The sequence below is a fragment of the Hemicordylus capensis genome, chromosome 5, assembly GCF_027244095.1.
Source record: "Hemicordylus capensis ecotype Gifberg chromosome 5, rHemCap1.1.pri, whole genome shotgun sequence".
In the NCBI taxonomy this organism is placed as follows: Eukaryota; Metazoa; Chordata; class Lepidosauria; order Squamata; family Cordylidae; genus Hemicordylus; species Hemicordylus capensis.
Window position 1 is genome coordinate 45,901,132 of NC_069661.1, and position 19,126 is coordinate 45,920,257.

At 41.8% G+C, this 19,126-nt stretch overlaps 1 protein-coding gene across 12 annotated transcripts in view; it reads left to right on the plus strand.

Moving 5' to 3' along the window:
• The window catches only part of BLTP1 (bridge-like lipid transfer protein family member 1), a 201,468-nt gene that overhangs the window by 154,637 nt on the left and 27,705 nt on the right, over positions 1–19,126 (plus strand). For 6 of the 12 annotated variants that reach the window (XM_053253722.1, XM_053253721.1, XM_053253724.1 and 3 more), the window contains 10 exons: positions 462–571; positions 2,014–2,104; positions 2,766–2,828; positions 4,267–4,514; positions 5,277–5,492; positions 8,045–8,225; positions 10,578–10,746; positions 12,583–12,744; positions 12,856–12,995; positions 15,311–15,491. In XM_053253722.1, the coding sequence (XP_053109697.1) occupies positions 462–571; positions 2,014–2,104; positions 2,766–2,828; positions 4,267–4,514; positions 5,277–5,492; positions 8,045–8,225; positions 10,578–10,746; positions 12,583–12,744; positions 12,856–12,995; positions 15,311–15,491 (1,561 nt within the window). The remainder of the gene's footprint in view (positions 1–461; positions 572–2,013; positions 2,105–2,765; positions 2,829–4,266; positions 4,515–5,276; positions 5,493–8,044; positions 8,226–10,577; positions 10,747–12,582; positions 12,745–12,855; positions 12,996–15,310; positions 15,492–19,126) is intronic. The other 6 variants (XM_053253730.1, XM_053253732.1, XM_053253725.1 and 3 more) reach the window with 4 other exon arrangements.

Sequence of the window (19,126 nt, forward strand, 5' to 3'; positions counted from 1 at the left end):
TGATGCAGCGTTGATTGCTGACTGCAGTAGACTGGAAAATCACTTCACCAGGCTCCCTGGTGAAGTGATTCACTCCCTGAATACAGGGAGAGGAGCAATGTAGATTTAGTGATACAGCCATTTCACATTCTCATCACCACTTCTAATTGGCTTGGCTGGACTTTAGATGTTCTCATAGAATATAGGAAAGGACCACCTACAATTACTTTTTGTAATTTTGTCAGCTGGCATTAATTAGTTCTTACGTTATATAGATGTGAAGTAGGATGCAACCCAGACAAAATCAAGTACACTCCAGTGAAACTTAAGCATGATTAACCTTTTTTCAATTGTGCTTCTAGTGTATAGTGCTCTTAGCCAATGTGAAGTATTGCTAAATATTGCATTTGCAATATAATGCAAGTACATAGACATTATATTGAGATAAAACCTAAAAATAATGAGAATCTCTGTGTGTTTAGGCAGCATCTCTGAAAGACAAATGGGGCCTAGGATATAAACCTAGCTATAATAGATCCAAAAGTATTTCAGCATCTGGAAGACCACCTCTAAAACGGATGGACAGAGCAAGGTAAGGTGACTTTAAAACAAGCTGTTCTAGTAACTAATCAGCCTACTTTCCTTTCACCGTCTCTACAATTAGACTAAATTTGGTTCAGATCGAGGTCCACAAGCTGGATCTCTTACACCTCAAAAATTTATGCTTCCATCATCTTTGAATCAGGGTGGATGACATATTTATAATCTATACCGTTGAGGTGTCCCTACAGCTGTAGCAAATTTGGTTAAAATTGGTTAAGTGGTTCACAAGTTAGCTCACTTGTGCCTAGCTTGAATCAGGGTGGATGATGTCATCACAGACTACACCAATGAGGTGTCCCTATGAGTCACTCACTACAGTGGTACCTAATTTGGTTCAAATCGGTTAGACAGTCCACAAGTTAGCCCACTTGTGTCTCAGACGTTCACACGTACGCCATCTTGAATTTGGGTGGATGACATCATCACAGACAACACCATTGAGGTGTCTTATGTGTCCCTACAACTGTACCCAATTTGCTTCATATTGGTCCAGGCATTGTGAAGTTTGATTTTTATTTAAGTTTGAAATTTATTTATTCAGTTTCTATACCATCCTTCCAAAAATGGCTCAGGGCGGTTTACACACAGAAATAATAAATAAACAAGATGAATCCCTGTCCCCAAAGGGCTAACAGTCTAAAAAGAAACATAAGATAGGCACCAGCAATAGTCACTGGAGGTACTGTGCTGGGGATGGACAGGGCCAGTTAATCTCCCCCTGCTAAATAAAGAGAATAACCGCGTTAAAAGGTGCCTCTTTGCCACGTTAGCAGGGGTTATGGGGGGGGGGGGACACACACGGAATGCCGGGTGGTCTCATCAGCATACTGGAAAGTTGGCTAAAAATAAAGATATGTTTATATTTATAGGAGATCAATGGCACTAATCTGCATGACTTTCCTCCCACATTTTTGTAAGCAACTGTCAATTTCTTTTTTCATATATGGGTGAATGACAGTTTATAAATGGATTCCTCCAGCGACACCATTGGAATGAATACTAAGCCTAGCACAAGTGATCCCAGTGTGTGGAGCCAGATTTTATTCAAATAACTCAGCCAAAGAACCTGCTTAGTCTCTCACATTCTATCTCTTGGTACAATATTGGCATGTGACTAAACTAACATCTTTATGTATCTGTGAAACAAAATAAAAATACAGTTTTTAGCCATATAATGTTTCAGACTTTGAAATATTGGCTTAAGGCTGCCTGCAACAAGTCTGTCACAGTCTTAACACTGTGACCTGGATTGGGAAGGAGCTCCACAGTTATGGAGCAGCCATCAGAATATCTCTTTTTGTCCCTTTATCCTTATTGTATTGATTTGGTTGATGAATTTTAGCATTAATAGTAAATAGTATTTTTTAAGTGTTCTGAGTATTCCCTTCTTTGATAATGGTGATGTATTCTTTTTTAAAATCTTGATGATAGTACAAGACTTGGAGAAAGTGAGGAACTTCCAGAAATCCGTGTAGATGGAGCATCTCCTGGACCTAGAGTAACTTTCAACATACAGGACACGGTAAGGCCATCCATTTAATGAAAAGCACTATAGTGTCTTTCATTAAATACCGTGATGAAATACTACTACATATAGGAGATGGATGTGTGGAGATGTAAAATATAACCTAATTATTCAGTGTTCTAGGCCGCATTTATTTGTAACTCAGTCACAAGTATAGAAAATCTAAATATGTTCAGATATAAAGCTTCAGACCTTAAACTATATGTCATCCAGTAACCAGCATGTGCAAAACACACGTTTTGAATACCTGCATGAATGTATGTACATATACTGTTACATACCGTATTTACCTGAATAGAAGACAACCCTGAATTTAAGACTCACCCCTTAAAAATAGAGCATACATACAGGTTATACCTACATTTACCCAAAAGGATCAGCACTCTGAATTTGACCCTCAATTTCTAACATCAAAAAAAGTGGGAAAATCTAGTCTTGGATTGAGGTAAATACAGTATATATGTACATGTTACCATATGGTTCATTCAACCTTGTTTTGAAATTTTTAGTAATTAAACGATTTCTACTTTGTCAAATATAGCCATTCTTATGTTCATTAATAATTTGATTTTTTAATATCAATTTACACCCTTTAGGTGTACCAGTGTCTTCTATATGTTTGTGTTTTAATTTGTTTTCTTTTTCACTTTTAATTAAGTTGAATAAAACAGTTTTGGGAATTACACAACAGTCCAGCTGTCCAGGGGAAGGGTATTTTCAGGTACTTGTAAAAGCAACAAGTATACTAATTAATTGCATGGAAAACCTGCTTCATTGATCATCTCTGTCAGATAAGCGGAATGTATCATAACACATATAGGCAGTAAGCTTGTAAACATGCTATAGTCCATTGTCTCCTTTTCCTTGGAGAAGCTGAAGTTATCTTCAGATCTAGAGCTTGTTCAAAAAAAAAAAAAAATAAGCGCCAAGTATTCTATAAGATGTCTTTTAACATTTTTCTTTAACATTTTTCAATGGGGCAAACTTTGAAACCATCATTGGTTGTCATATAGAATAAAGGCAGGCAACAAAGAACATCACTGGAAACCTTATGTCAATATCTTATGTATTGGGGAATAAACTGTGCTTGGCTATTGCTCTCTCTCCCCCTCAGAATTTAGTAGGGATGTGCTCAAAGTGTTTCGACTCTATTTCCAGGTGCCGTTTCAGCTGGGGGCGAGCAGGCACTTTAAAAGGAGGAAGGCAGGTCTTACCTGCCCCTCCATTGCAGCTCTGCTGCCCCCCGCCGCCCCAGAGTGGTACTGTTTGTATGAAGTTGCCAGGCTCTCTGTTTGCTGGCTGCATTTGCTTAGGAACAGGAAATTCCCTGTTCCCAGCAGGAAATGGTGTCTGAGCATGTGCTGATGCCATCTTAAGTGCTTAGTGTTGCTGCCTGACAGATATTTGAACCAACATCCTTAGACAGGTTGTGCTACCTTTTGAGTCCTATGTTGACCATCCACATCAGGCAGCAGGTCTTTAATATAAAATATGAATATATGGGATTGATGTGAATCAAGATCCACATTAAGTAAACATGTCCACAGTCTCAAATCACATGTGTGTTTACAATAACAGCAAAAGGTTGACACATCCTAATGTAACATAATGTAACTTGAAACCTGTCCATGCTTGTCCAAAGACAAATCTGCATACATGCAGTTCATTTCAAAACATTTTAATTCTAAAGATTCCTAATTTTTTTTAGTGGTTTTATCTAGCATTTAAAAAAGCAGATACATAAAGATGATAATGTACATTCTGTGCCAGCATTTTGCATGCATGTCCATTTACTAATAATTTCTGTCCATTTCTCTCATTTACAGGTGGTCTTGGGGTTTCTTGCTGTTCTATAGCTTTGCTTCTAAATTTATCAATACATAATTATATTACTGTGCATATTAATCTGAGCTTGATGTTCTTTGTATAATTTGTTCATTTCCCTTTCTAAGGTGCTTGTCCAAATTCATTTACTCATCTGTTTGTCAGACATTATTCATGGCATAATTATAACACTTTTTGCTAGTTCATAATGAGAAATATTGCTTTGAAAATTATTTGAAATGCTTTCCCTTTAAAACATCTGACAGCCTCCCCACCAGCCCTTGGTAGAGACAGCACCTATAACTTGGATATCTTTTTTGTCTCTTTATAATCAGTTTCCAGAGGAGACAGAATCGGATCTTTTGTCAGTAACCATTGATGCTGGTCCATCCCATTATTCATCCACTAGTGAAGGATCATGCTCAGTATTCAATTCACCCAAAACTCCAGCTGTCTTCTCACCAAGCATTCCCTTCCAGCCTGAAGAAGGAAGACGAGATGACAGCTTGTCTTCAACAAGTGATGATTCTGAAAAAGAAGATGATCATGAAAGAGAGAGGTCTTATTTTTACCGGAAAACACAGTGAGCACATTCTTAAAAATAAATACTCGTTACCATTATGAATGTTATAGCCTTTAATTAAAATTAATGCATGTACAGAAAGCAGTCCATAATTCCATATAAAATGCTTACTGAAGTCTTGAGAAGTCATCATTCTAGTATGGTAAGGAGTGGAAATAGAAAATGAGGCAATTTAATTTGTTTGTCTCCATGGTTTTACTATGTTACTTCACTTCACCTTGCTCTTCTCACTGTTGAAGAATGTGAATATAAAACTATGCTTCTTATGCCTTATTTAATTATAATGGAGTGAGTACTTCTTCCTGGTTTACTATTCACAATTTCTAACACATTAAGAGTTCCTGCTCTATACACAAGCATGTGTTCAAATAGTGGGGGAAATGCACTTTTACTACACATTCACCACATAGTATTTACAGCAATGGTTAAAATGTATGAAGGGTTGTCTACACTGAGTGATCTTGACTACTTGTTCCAAATTTTAAAAGTTTGACAAGATGAATTGTAACATGGAATTTCTTTTAAATGTTCAGAGTGCTCTGAATCTGCAGTTCATAACCTTTAAGACGAGTGTGCTTCATGAACTCAGTGTGTTCGCTTTCATTTTCACTTCTATCAAGTTGCATGTTTTTTGTCAGAGACTATAGAAATTATAAAACATGTTTTTTTGTGATACTTAAAAGAGCTTTTAAAGAAATAAAAGTGAAAAGTCAGCTAACTTTATTTGGTCAAAGCTACTAAACAATACTTTGCTTTCTGCAGGCCTGTTTCTCGTAAGAAAGCAACAGGTTTTGCTGCCGTTCACCAGCTGTTTACCGAAAGATGGCCAACGGCTCCAGCCAACAGAAGTATGACTGGCACAACTACAGAGAGAAATATTGACTTTGAACTTGATGTGAGAGTTGAAATTGATTGTGGGAAGTGTGTGCTTCATCCAACAACACTTCAGCAAGAACATGATGATGTAAGCTTAAGGAGGTAAGAACGCTGCTAGAAGCAGAATATTTATTATTTATTTATTTATCATATTTTTATACCGCCTGATATGTACATCTCTAGACGGTGTAAAAATTTTAATATTAAAAATCACCGATTAAAATACATAAAACACAATAAAAACAATATAAAACAAATTATTAAAATCAATTCTAATTAAAAGCTTGCAAGAACAGGAGAGTCTTTAGGGTCTTTCTGAAAACAAAACAGTTTACAATATGTAAACTATATTGAGAAGAGCAGCACTCTTCTAATGCAGAACTTCAGAAGTCTCAAGTAAGATAAATCAGCCTTTTGCGTCTTATGAATATGTGATAAGAGTTTCATGGTACATGCTATGTGTTAAATCCTAAGTACAGGCAATTGTTTTACATTAGAGTAATGTGTTATTATTAAAGTTTGAAGTTCATTCATTCTCCCATAAAATGCAATTCTTTGTCAATATTTAAACCCTTATATAGAATTAGTTCTATCAAATCTACCCATCTCATCTGATTAATTGTGACATACAAGATGGAGTGTCTCTAGGTGGTTTACAATAATGAAACAAACCAAAAAGATTAACACATTTAAGAACATATACAAAATTTAAAGTTAAAAATTAATGAAATTAAACTTAAAACATTAACTAAAACTTCATCAAAAAAGCTTGACTGAAGAGATGTGTTTTCAGTTGTTTCCTAAAAGCACCAACGATGGAGCAGCTCTAATCTCAGCAGGAAGTGTGTTCCACGGCCCTGGGGAAATTACAGAGAAGGCTCGCCTTTGAGTCGCCACCTGACGAGCTGGTGGCACCCTCAGACGAACTTCCCCTGATTATCTTAATAGGCAGCAGGGTTCATAAAGAAGACAACTTTCTTTGAAATCATTAGAGGAATCTGGACCTTGTTTGTGCAGCAGCTGTAGCAGTGCTACGTTCCTGAGTCTGCCCAACAGTTGATGTGCAGCTGTTAGGTTTCTAAGGTGATGTCCCTTCTGGCAACACATGCCAAGCAAGCAAAAGAAGTACAGTTTGAAAATATGGTGGTGCTGATGAATAAACTTCCTACCCACTAACTGGCAGTGTTTACCTTGGGAAGCAAGCTGGAGGAGAACTCTAAAAAAAGACAAGTAAGACTGCAAGTTGTGCAGCAATGTGTGCAGCCATGGAACAACACTTGAGGCCACTTCAGGTGAATCACCCCTCTATCTGCACTCCAAAACTCTGTTGGAGTGTGTTTAGAGGGTATTAAGATTAGCATCCTTCTCGTGTGCTTGATGAATGTGCCATCGGGTCAGATGCCTTCTTGCCACAGCCCTGACATTATCATGTGTGCAAGGCTGTGTTCATCTGAACCTGCCCTCAGAGAATTGTGGCAGGGGGAAACCTTTCCCCCAGTGTACAGTGTGCAGCTGACAGAGAATTTTCTGAACAAGGGGTTGGCCTATGTAGTCATTATGAGACACAACAAACCAGACATAGCCCCAGAATGCAACCGCATTCACAAAGGGAAGCACTGTCATTTGTGTTTGGCTTGTATGAACAGCAGATCATGGTATTGTGTGTAGGGATGTGCTTGAACCAGTTTGAATGTCCGGCGGTTCAGCGGGTTCGAAGATTGGCGGTGGGGGGATATGGATGGGGGAGGGTGCTCTTATCCCTCCTGCCGTGTTTCCCCACCAGCACTGTATTTTAAAATAGTCCGGTGGGATGGCAGCAATACCTCCTTGCCACCCTGGAGCCTCCTTGGACTGGAAATGGCTGGAAGTGCCTAGTCTCCTCAGACCATTTCTGATCTGAGGAGCCACCGGGGCAGCAAGGAGGTACACTGCCGTCCTGCCAGACTGTTTCAAAAGACACCACCAGCGGGGGAAATGCAGCGGGAGGGGTAAAAGCACCCTCCCCCATCCTTAAACATATTCACCACCACCACCTTCGAACTGGCAGGTGCCGGTTCCATGCACACCACTTATTGTGAGTACCCAAGGATAGCTGACAGGAAACTAAGCAAAATATGTGAGGATGGTAGGAGAGTGGCCTGCAGAAGGCACTTGACCCAGCTCCCAGACCTATGATGATGGCCTTTAGGTCAGTCACAGAATGTCCTTCCAGCTGAAATGCTGTGAACTGAGCTATTGAAGTATGGATCCTCATTAGTGTGCAGTTTGAAGTGTTAAAACTCATTTTTCTCAGCTGAGAACTTCCTTTCCCAGTGAGTCATACAGTCACACAGGGCGCCATGCTTGGCATGTGGGGAGCACTGCTGCACTCCCCTGGAGTGAAATTTTAAATTATTGCGGGTTCTGTGACCTGAAAAAGTTGGGACGTATCCAGTGGAACTACAAAGGAGTAGGAAGTCCTAATCATGTGTAAATCATGACTGGATGAGGGTTAAACAAAAGGAACAGAAATAACAAAATATATAGTTTGGCTTCAGTTGTTTTAGTAGGGCTTACAAACAACTTCCGTTGTTTTAGTAGGGCTTACTTTGAAAACACTGTAGGAGTAACTACTTGTTTTTCTTAAACAATGCTGTATGTTTTTATCTACTTAGGAGCTATGACCGGAGTTCAAGAAGTTTAGATCAAGAGTCTCCTTCAAAAAAGAAAAAATTTCAAACTAACTATGCATCAACTACTCACTTATTGGCTGGAAAGAAGGTTCCATCATCTCTGCAGACAAAGTCTAGTGACCTAGAAACAACAGTATTTTACATTCCTGGCGTAGATGTAAAGGTAAAAAACCCAGGTGTTTTGTGAGATTTTTTTTTTTTTTTAAATGAGGTGAATGTGAAAAAATTGAGCCACAGTTTTCTGTCGTTTACCTGTTATCTTTGTGTGGTGCAGCTGCTGTGGTATTGCAAATTACACTTGGATATGGATTAAAATATTTGTTGAATACAACTTCTGATAAGCGTTAGGACCATTTTAATGGGGTGGGGGTGGGTTCTCCACAGAAGATATAATTAAAAGTGTGGCTTTCCCATTATGTGGATCTTCTACTGGTCAGTGACGGTAATAAAGATTAAGTCAGCCTGCCATTATGTGGTCTTTGTAGATTTACAGAGCATCTTTGTTGTCATATTGAGCAGAGGTCTGGAAACTAGGAACCTATTCTGATAATTCTTTTCCCCTGCAAATGCTAGTCTGACAAGACAAGTCTCTGTGTTCAGAAACAGAATGTTTTCATCAATGACATAAAGGCTATTCACACACGTGTGCAAAACCAGGCTAAAGAAGCCCGGCCCGGTTTTGCACATGTGTGTGTACCACCCGGCGGTACTGCAGCGGCAAACCCACTTACCGAGCCTCCCTCTAAAACGAGGTTAGGAGAGCAGGCGCTCTCCTAACCTCATTTTTTTCGATTGTCTGGGGAGGGGGGATCCCCATAACGCACTGCATACTCGTGCAGTGCATTATGGGATTTCCGGCAGCTGGGACAACACATCCCGGCCCACAACCCTCCCCACTGCCTGGGCCAGTGGAGAATCATCTGTGCGCATGGGGAAGCATGCCTAGCAACAGCAGAGCAATCGTCTGCGGGAAAGGTAGGTTTAAGCCACCTTCCCTGCAGGCCACCCTCAAGCCCTTCTCACAGATCATTAGAAAGGGCCCATATTGTTTTGGAAGTTGACAGACTGCATAGGTTGCCACCTAGAACTCCATTGTTTCCTTTGAAAAAAAGTATATTTCCCCTAATATAAAAATAAGTTCCACTTTTTGTTCCTGGTTATGCTTGGGTATTCATGCAGTATATGGAGGCCCTATTATTCAGACATCACTGGGGCCCGATTATTCAAACATATTAGTCTGTTGCAGCAGAAACAGACGGTTCGTTCTCACGATTATTATTAGGATAGGTGAAGCCTCCTACCTTGTTCAGATTCTGTCCCCAGCTATGGAACAAGGTTGGAAAAAAGCTCCTCTCCTCCAACCGTGTTTTACTCTCACAGACAGTCACAAAATGGGAGCGCCCACAGCTCCTGAACTAAAGCAGGAGGCTTCTTCTACCCTAGTAATAATCATGAGAATGAGCCTAGAGTTCTTTTAGTACCTTAAAGGCTACCAGATTTACTGTGGCATAATAAGCATGCAAGGACTAAAGCCTACTTCATCAGATGCAAGAAGTGTAGCCTCTGTACACACACACAGACACACACACACACACACACACACACACACACACAGATAAAAAAGGCCATGAAATGCAAGAGGTTCTCATGCGCAGCCTCACCCAGGGCTAGGGAAGCCCAGCCTGGATTCGGCTGTGTATGAGAACCCCCGGGATCAGGCCTGATCCCGGCAGGGCAGCACCACCCAGCCTGGCTTTTTAGTCTGGCCGATAGCTGCAGCGAAGGGAGCGAGTACACTTGCTGCCCGTGTGTGAGCTTGGGGTGCTGCCAGATGACTAGAGCACCCGTCTCCTGGGGGAATGCCCCTATGCACTGTGCATGTTGCATTGAGGGATTCCCAGAGGTCAGGACACATCATCCTAGCTCTCCAACAGAGATAATGTGGGAACGCTGATGGCGCTCCTACCAACATTTTGGCAGTTGTCTTGGGGAAAGTGAGTGAAACAAAGCCTTCCCCCTTCCTGCCCGGTCATGTGAACATCGTCATTGTCTTTGACATTTCTATGCAAAGCTAAATTCAGTGTTTCTAACACCCTTGAGCCTAAAGTACATCCTGAACACAAATCTAGTTGTTTTGTTTATGTCGCTTTCCCCAACAAAAATGCTCCCAGCAGCATCCAACAGCAGTTAAAAATGTAATTGTTTTCTGATTGTGCTGTATTATCTATCAATTAATACAATCTAAATACAGCTGCATAAAAACCCAACAAAGAGAACAGCAAGAGAAGCCACAGTAAAGCAACTGAAATGCTTTGACTTACAACAGCAGTTTTGACTTGAAACAGTGTTATTTTTTCCATTATAAACATTGTGTATCTCCTTTTTCTTAAAACATGTCTAGTAAGGAACTATTATTTCACCTAGATGGGGAAAGGGCTGTGAATGCTGCTAGTGAGAAAATGACTGTTGAGAAAGTTATTGGTGGTGTTAAATTTAAATTTTTGCCATCTTTCAGCTACATTATAATTCTAAGATGCTAAAGACTGAATCGCCAAATACATCCCGGGGGTCATCTCTGCCAAGAACCCTTTCCAAAGAATCCAAGCTGTATGGTATGAAAGATTCTCCCATGCCTCCTAAGACTAAAAATTTGCTTCCTCCCCAACCCCCACCTATCCCATCAGGTAGTGATTTCTCTTCCGTACTCTATCTCTTGATTTAACATTTTCTATCCATGTGAAGTTCATTGCTTGGATCTGCATTCTGCTTTGTAGTTTAATACAACTAATTGCTAGAGTCATAGTCATAAATAGTCAAAAGATACGAATACCAGAAATGAATGTACAGTACAGTAATTCTAATTGCTGTTAATGCTTCCTTATTAAAAACTAACCTTCCTGTACTTATGAACAGCACTCTCATGACTTACTGAAGCTGGCTGACTCCTCGTTCTTTTCTTATTAAATTTCCTCGTTGAATAACATTTCTTTTGCCAAATGAAAACTAATTTTTCTTTTTTTCCTTTGCATTAGAACAGTGTTTGCTGCCCTGGTTATAGCATCTAAAGTTATTTGCCCAATGTTTTTGAAATGTTAATCTGAATGTAGAAGGCTTCACTATTAAACAACATTAAGATATGGTTTAAATATTACATGTGTAATCATTTGTGTTTGATGTTCATATGATAATTTCTGCTTTTCTAATACTTCATAATTGATAAATAGCTGCATTTAAAACTTGCTGAGTAAATTGTGCTGTTTCTGTGGGAATACAGGCTGACATGCTGAATAACAAAGCACTTGGGAAGGTCATTGTATTAGTTCAAAGCTGTTGCAACAGTACAAGTAGCTAGTGCACTACCACATCTGCTTGCACAAGAGTTGCACAACCTGTGGCACACCTCATTTACTTTATTTAACTCTGCAAATCCACATTTTAAATGCAGTTATGTGATCTTCTTGCACTAGACCAAGTTTGCTTGTTATACAAGTAATTTGTTAGATGGGATATTAGCTGCTGTCATTTTGGCTGGGGAATGGCACTTTAACTGTTTCCTCTTCTGGACGAGCCTGCCCTCTTTGTTATCAGAACCAATGGTTGGGAAGTGGGTGAAAGCTACTCAGAATCAGGGCAGAGCAAGGCAGCCTGGAATTGTATACAGGCAAAGACGGGGGCGAGCAGCTTACAAACCATGGTTAAGAAAAACAAGCCAAGATTGGTGATCATGTGCACTGTTCTCAATTTATTTCATAAACCTTTATTAAATTTAACTGGGGTTTGACATGATGTCTGAACCAACTCACAGAGATAATACTGATCTAATTTACAAGGTAGTTTTTAAGGATTACAAGAAGATAATTATGTGAAGAGCTTTGAACCACTGAGAGCCAAGCAGAAATTCTTAATTTTGCAGTTGTTCTCCTAAGCAGATAAGGATTCTGTAGTGAAAAAGTTTTGACTGCATGAGCTGAGACTTTGGAATATGTTCATGGGTGCACTCTATTTATTTGCAAACATGAAAAGGTCTGAGATCTTCCCATTGGTTAGATATAAAGGGCTGGTTCAGAAGACTGAACAAATTATGATTTGGTTGTAAGATTGACTTGAAGTGTCCTGGGCTGTGTGTGTTCTGTCCTGCCCTTATCTCCTCAGCTCTGGTATGAAGCTTTGGCAAAGCATCTGCTTTGATTAAACAGCTGACATGTTGTCCGGAGCTGCTGTTTAACAGTGTGTTACAAATCATGATTTCATGTTCACTGTAAACTGGTTGAACAGCTCCTTGGTTTGGACAATGCATGGAATTGTGGTTTAACCAAACCAGGATTCCCAGGACATATGTGGTAAAGAGAAGAGGGAGTGTGCACAAGACTTCATTGTTTGCACTAATCAATAGTCTCATTAAGGGATTAAGTAATTTTTTTAAAATCTGACTAAATTAATTGTTCTTGTATTGTCACTCGTCTTGTAATGGAAGTTGGTGAACTGGAATTCTACTAAACAACTTTTTTAAAACTTCTCAGCCAAAGGAAAAGGAAGTGGTGGTGTAAAAATGGCAAAACTCTACGCTTGGGTTGCACTCCAGTCCTTGCCAGAGGAAATGGTGATTAGTCCCTGCCTCTTAGACTTTCTAGAGAAGGCCCTTGAAACAATTCCTATAACTCCAATAGAAAGGAATTATGCAGGTATCAGATGACTTCTTTCTTTCTGTGGGAGCTTTAATTTGCTTTGTTTTCTTTAAGGCTCTATAATATAAGTTTATATTATTGTTTTAATAACATCTTTGTATTTTTAAGCTGTCAGTTCACAGGATGAGGATATGGGGCAGTTTGATATGCAAGATCCCTTAGAAGAGTCCACAGCTTCCTTAGTGTCCTCCTCAACATCAGCATACTCATCCTTCCCTGTGGATGTGGTGGTTTATGTAAGAGTTCAGGTGAGGATGAAAGACTACATACCTTAGTTCATGTGATGCTGAAGCCAATGACAAAATTGGAGGCAATTCTTTGAATGCTGTGATATAGTTTGGGATTACTAGTTGTGAAAACGCCTAGAAAAGGGGAATTACAAATTTCAGGCTACAGTTTCTCAAACCAAAGCCTTAAATTTGTACTTCTGTTCACTCACTGATTGCTCTGAGCTGTTCCTTAGTTCTTGTATTATTTTGCCACACTTTCCCTTTCATTCTTGCAGGAAAAGGTGTCCGTTCATTTATTGTAAAACATCAAAATGTGCTTGCATGCACAATTGCTTGCCTCACACGTTGTTTTTAAAGCCTCATGCATTATTATATATGTATTATATTGTATCCCATCTTGGGTAACTCCATCATTCCACCCAACCGCTCTCTCAGTCTTGTTCCAGGGCTCCTCTAAGATTCTTAAAGGAAGACACATGGATGGAGCTGCCAACCCTCTCATCCCAGTAGGGCTCCTGTGCCTTTGCAGACTGCATAACAGACAGCAGCACAGCAGGTGTTGACTGAGTCATACATAACTGTCTGCCAAGCAGCTTGCAAAGCTACAGGAATCTGGAGCAAGTAGGTTAGCAACCCAGCAGAGCTGGAGTTAAACAGGGACACTCACTGCTCATGGGTATGCTGTGGGCTTCCCTTGTAGTTGCATAGCCCTGGGTGTGTTGAAGGTCCTGTCCTCTGCTCCTGATGGAGAGGAAATAGAGACATAAAGAGAGTAAAAAGCAGTAGTCGGCAGCAGTAATGCATGTTTATGAATCTGCATGCATATTTGGAGCTTGTACTTGAGAGGGGGCCAGCTGAGTGCTCAGCGGGAGTGCCCTTGCTTGCTTCAGTGCCTTTCCTTCTCCCATGGAAAACTGCAGAGTTGTGTTCAGTACCTAGTGACTGTTCTGCTTTGTGTGATCCTGAAAAACAGAAGGAATCATGAATGTTTGCCAGCAGTAGCAATGATTGGACTGGAGCATTCAGCTCCTCCCTGTCCTGCCCCCATGGTAGGCCCACATATCCACTCTGTTTTGGGATCCCTGTTGGCCAAAATAATGCTGGCAGTGCAGTAATGTTGACAAAGCAGTTATGCTAGCATAGCAGAGATGGTGGAGGTACAGGTGAAACTCGGAAAATTAGAATATCGTGCAAAAGTCCATTAATTTCAGTAATGCAAATTAAAAGGTGAAACTGATATAGGAGACAGACGCATTACATGCAAAGCGAGATAAGTCAAGCCTTAATTTGTTATAATTGTGATGATCATGGCGTACAGCTCATGAAAACCCCAAATCCACAATCTCAGAAAATTAGAATATTACATGGAACCAAGAAGACAAGGATTGAAGAATAGAACAATATCGGACCTCTGAAAAGTATACAGCGTACTGTGCTTGATTGGCCAGCAAACTCGCCTGACCTGACCCCATAGAGAATCTATGGGGCATTGCCAAGAGAAGGATGAGAGACATGAGACCAAACAATGCAGAATTGCTGAAGGCTGCTAATGAAGCATCTTGGTCTTCCATAATACCTCATCAGTGCTACAGGCTGATAACATCCATGCCATGCCGCATTGAGGCAGTAATTGCTGCAAAAGGGGCCCAAACCAAGTACTGAATACATATGCATGCTTATACTTTTCAGAGGTCCGATATTGTTCTATTCTTCAATCCTTGTCTTCTTGGTTCCATGTAATATTCTAATTTTCTGAGATTGTGGATTTGGGGTTTTCATGAGCTGTACGCCATGATCATCACAATTATAACAAATTAAGGCTTGACTTATCTCGCTTTGCATGTAATGTGTCTGTCTCATATATCAGTTTCACCTTTTAATTTGCATTACTGAAATTAATGGACTTTTGCACGATATTCTAATTTTCCGAGTTTCACCTGTATACCTTGCGTTCCACCTGACTCATGGCAGTTCCTGTGCCACTCGCTGCTTTATTTTTTTTCTAGTTTTACATCTTTGCTATTGGTTCCTTTAACCTTGAGGATCAGCTTTATGCCCTGTCCAAATATATGAATGTACAGCCTTTATATTAAATCTATCAATATCTGCTGCACATCTCTGAGTTTTGAAACATCAAGCTTGTTTGAATTATTGGAGCAAAAAGAAGACTCCTTCACTATTATATAAAAAAGGGCAACAATTTAATTTTCCTAATACACACCACAAAGTTAATGGGAGTTGATCCTTAAAGTTGCATAGTTGATGGCTCTAAATTCTGATTCTACAGTTTTGCATGTGTCCTAAACATTTATATATATTTTCCTGTCACTTAGCCTTCACAGATAAAGTTCAGCTGCTTACCTGTTTCAAGAGTAGAATGCATGCTGAAACTTCCCTCCCTCGACCTTGTGTTTTCGTCCAACCGAGGAGAACTGGAAACTTTAGGTACAACTTGTCCTACAGAGAATTCTTCACAAAGTGGGCCAAAGATACCTGTTAAAACAGTGTCACCAGGTAAACTTTAATTTTTAAAAATGTGGTTACATTTGTACAGCCATGCAGTCGCCTCTAGCTGAAAAATTATTAGACTATAGAATGCCTTTTACTGTTGTATTGGTGCTGGTATTTGGAGTCTTTGTGGTAAATCTTAGTGGGTTTTTAAAAAGTTTTTGAGTGTGTGTGTTTGTGTATAAATCTTGACATGTCAGATTCAGAGCCACATGGAATAATGGTTTGGTCATGGGTCTACTTAACATTCACATTCTCTGCTGCTGAGATCCAAGGACGTCTCAGGTTGGGTTATGCTTCTCCACATGGCTCCAAGGCAGGACTATTCAAACTAAGATGAAGCCTAAAAGAGCCAGGGGAACATAGCCCCATCCAGTTAGTTTAGTCCTGCGTTTGGCTCCAGGCAATTCTCTCTGTTTTTCTCTGATTGCTTCCTTGTTTCTTCACCTTTTCCCATTTATTCTTCTTGACTGTCTACTTTGTTTCTTTGTTCAAAGATCTTCTAAATCTCTATCTTCTCAAAAAAGAGACAAAAGAAAAATAGGGGAGAGATTAGCTTTAGTTTCAGTTTTGCTCCCCTCCCCGCCCCCTCTCTCCACTGCTTTTTCTTGTCTTCTTTCTTTGCTGCATGGACCAAGCTAAACGCAAAGTTCACATTAGGGTCCCAGTGGGAAAGCACCAGCATGGCCTTCCAAAGGCCATTCAGGCAACCGGTAACTGGTAACCCACCCAGGAGGTCACATTACCGCAACTGCCTAGAGAGCCTCCAGAGCTCCAGAGAGTTCAAAAACCCCAATCTCCCACCATCCAGCCATGATTTCGGGCAATGCAAAATGCAGGGCAAACGCCTGCAAAAAGAGGGATTCTGAGCTTGGGGAGTGGACCAGGCAGCTACCTCTCTTCCACTCCCCGCCATTGGGGTAGCCCGAGCCGCAGCAACAGAAGCTGCGCCGCCACTTCCACCTACTCTCCAGAGCCTTGTGGAGCATGCGGCTGCTGGGAATGACCCAGCTTCCTTGCCAGCCGCCATTGCCTCCACCAGCGGCATGTTGGGCATGGCAAAGGAAGAGAACTGGAGCTGCAATGAATGGTCTGCAGCTGCACCAGAGGGTGCAGGATCCAGCCAGGGCCCAGCTGCAAAGGCCTCCTTGGGAGCAAGGATGATGGTCACTAGGAGCGCCATGGCAGGAGCAGGCAGCCAACCAGTGAGCGTGGCCCATGCTGGACCGTCGTCTTCTTCCTCTGCTTGCTTCCTCCCTGCCCTAGCAATTCCCAGGGGGTCTGAAACTTCCCAGCCTACACCAGTTAGCAGACTTTAAACCAGATGCCTATAGACATGCTACCTAGTTATTGGGTTGTAGTTATACTGGCACACTCATATGAACGTTATGACCAATTTAAAAGTGGGCTAGAAGGGGACCATCTTCTCCCTCGAGTGCTTCATCCTCCACTTCAGGGAGCTCTGCCCCTAAAAAGGCACAGGAAAAAAGCGCAAAAACAAGAAATCCCCCTTTTTAAGAAATCTAAAAAGGGGAGGTTTAGATCTAAGTAAAAAGGAAAAGAGCATACACTCTTCTGAACTCTTGGGACTTGACTTGCCTGACCCTAGAAGGTCCACCCCCAGGGTATCCAGCGAGACCCCTCAGAACCCTCTTGCTAAGCCTCCATCTACCCCGGGACCTATTATCCCGTTGGATGAGGAGCCCATCCCAATGGAGGATTTCCCAGAGGGCCCAGGGGACCCTCTAGTGTGCCAGACCCTGAACACCCAGACAGAGAAGAAGGAGAGTGGCCTGACAAGCAAGAAGTAGAACGTTCAGAGGCTTCGCATAGACATTTCCGCTATTTGGACTTTGCCCCACTGATGAGTAAGTCTATACATAATTTGGAGCTCAATCAGCCCACGTCTCCAGAATCCCAGCCATCAAGTAAAAGTGCACTGGTGTTTCCTAGCCCAAGGGTGAATAATATGGCCCTTCCAATTCCAAAGCTATTGTTTTTTGTGTGGTGGCATCAAAGGTGGAATGAAAACTTCCCACTTCCAATAGAAAGAACTCTGCAATAGCTAACAAATTTTATTCCTCCCTCCACCCCAACAGATGCTCCGCTGGTGGCAATGATTTGAGATCAGTCCTTCCCTAGAATGGGGAACCCACCCTAAAAGCCTCCACTGATAAATGCCTGGAAGGGACCATCTGCCTTAGCAATGGGAGCTTCCGCAGCTGCCTTTATGGTAGCCAGGGAACCCCTCATCTGGCTAGATGGCTTAATGCAAGAACCAAACTCTGGCACCGCCTGCATGAGGCAAACACTCTTAAAATTATATGTGGCGCTGGTCTTTATCAACAGAGAGAAAAGCCAGATCACCCCATATCACCAACTGCTCCATCTGGACGTTCTGATAGACATGCAATGGGACAAACTATTCCTACCCACAGAGTGCAGGCTCACTCTGGAGAACGAAGTGAGACAAGCCCTAATACAGAGGTACCTTCCACTGCATTCCCTTTCCAGAATTTTGCAGTGACAGCCATGGAGGTGGAGCCATGGGCATACTTTCATCTGAGGCCCCTGCAGCTGTTTCTTCTACCATTCCATCCAGAGATTGCAGTAGAATCCAGCAGATGGGTCAACAGAGCTAATGCTTCTGTTACTTTGGTTCCTGCACTGAAGGAGTGACTATTCCATACCTCTTAGTGGGAAAGGAGTTCCTGGATCCAACCTGGATCATCATTGCCACAGATGCCAGCAAGCATGGGTGGGGCGCCCCGCCCACTGCCTCAGCGAGCTGGCTCAAGGAAAGTGATCAAAAGACAAAAAGCAGCACGGTATCAACTGGCTGGAGCTCTGAGAGATACTGATGGCACTCTGGGCGTTCCAGTCCATCAACATGTGTTGATACACACAGACAACACCACAGAAAAGGCACATATGAATTACCAGTGGGGACCAGGTCGGGATTCCTGCAGGCGGAAGCGGTCCTTCTGTTCCAGGGGGCCTAGCAGCATGTGACATCCATGACAGCCCACCATATACAGGGAAGACTTTAGCGTGGTGGCAGACTGGCTCAGTCAGAAGGACTTCTCCCAGGGGAATGGGAGATGAACCCCAAAACCTTGCACCTTATCACAACACACTTCGGCCGGCCGTGGACCCTTTTGTGACTCCAGCCAATACAAAGCTACAGTGTCTTTTCTCCAGGTGCCCATGCCCTCAGGCAGAGACGATGGATGCACTCTCAGCTCACAGGCCAGAGGGTCTCCTGTACGCCTTCCCGCTGACCCCGCTCCTTTGCCTAGGTCCTTCAGAGACTAAAACTCATGGTGGAAGTCATCATTGTGGCTCTGTTCTGGCCCAAAAGACCCTGGTTTGTCAGAACTCACCAACCTAGTCACAGCAGAACACCTGATGCTACCAGTCACAGAGCCCTTCTTCAGCAGGGCTCAGTGTGTCATCCAGATCCAGGCCGGTCAAAGCTAGCCACTGGGAGACTGAACGGCGCCTCCTAAAATGGCACGACTATTCATCCAAGGTGCTCGGCACAGTGTTAGCCTCCAGACATCCTTCAACAAGTAGGATTTACCAACATATCTGGAGGGCCTTCCTAAGATGGTCTACCAAGCATGCAATCCCTAAGGGAT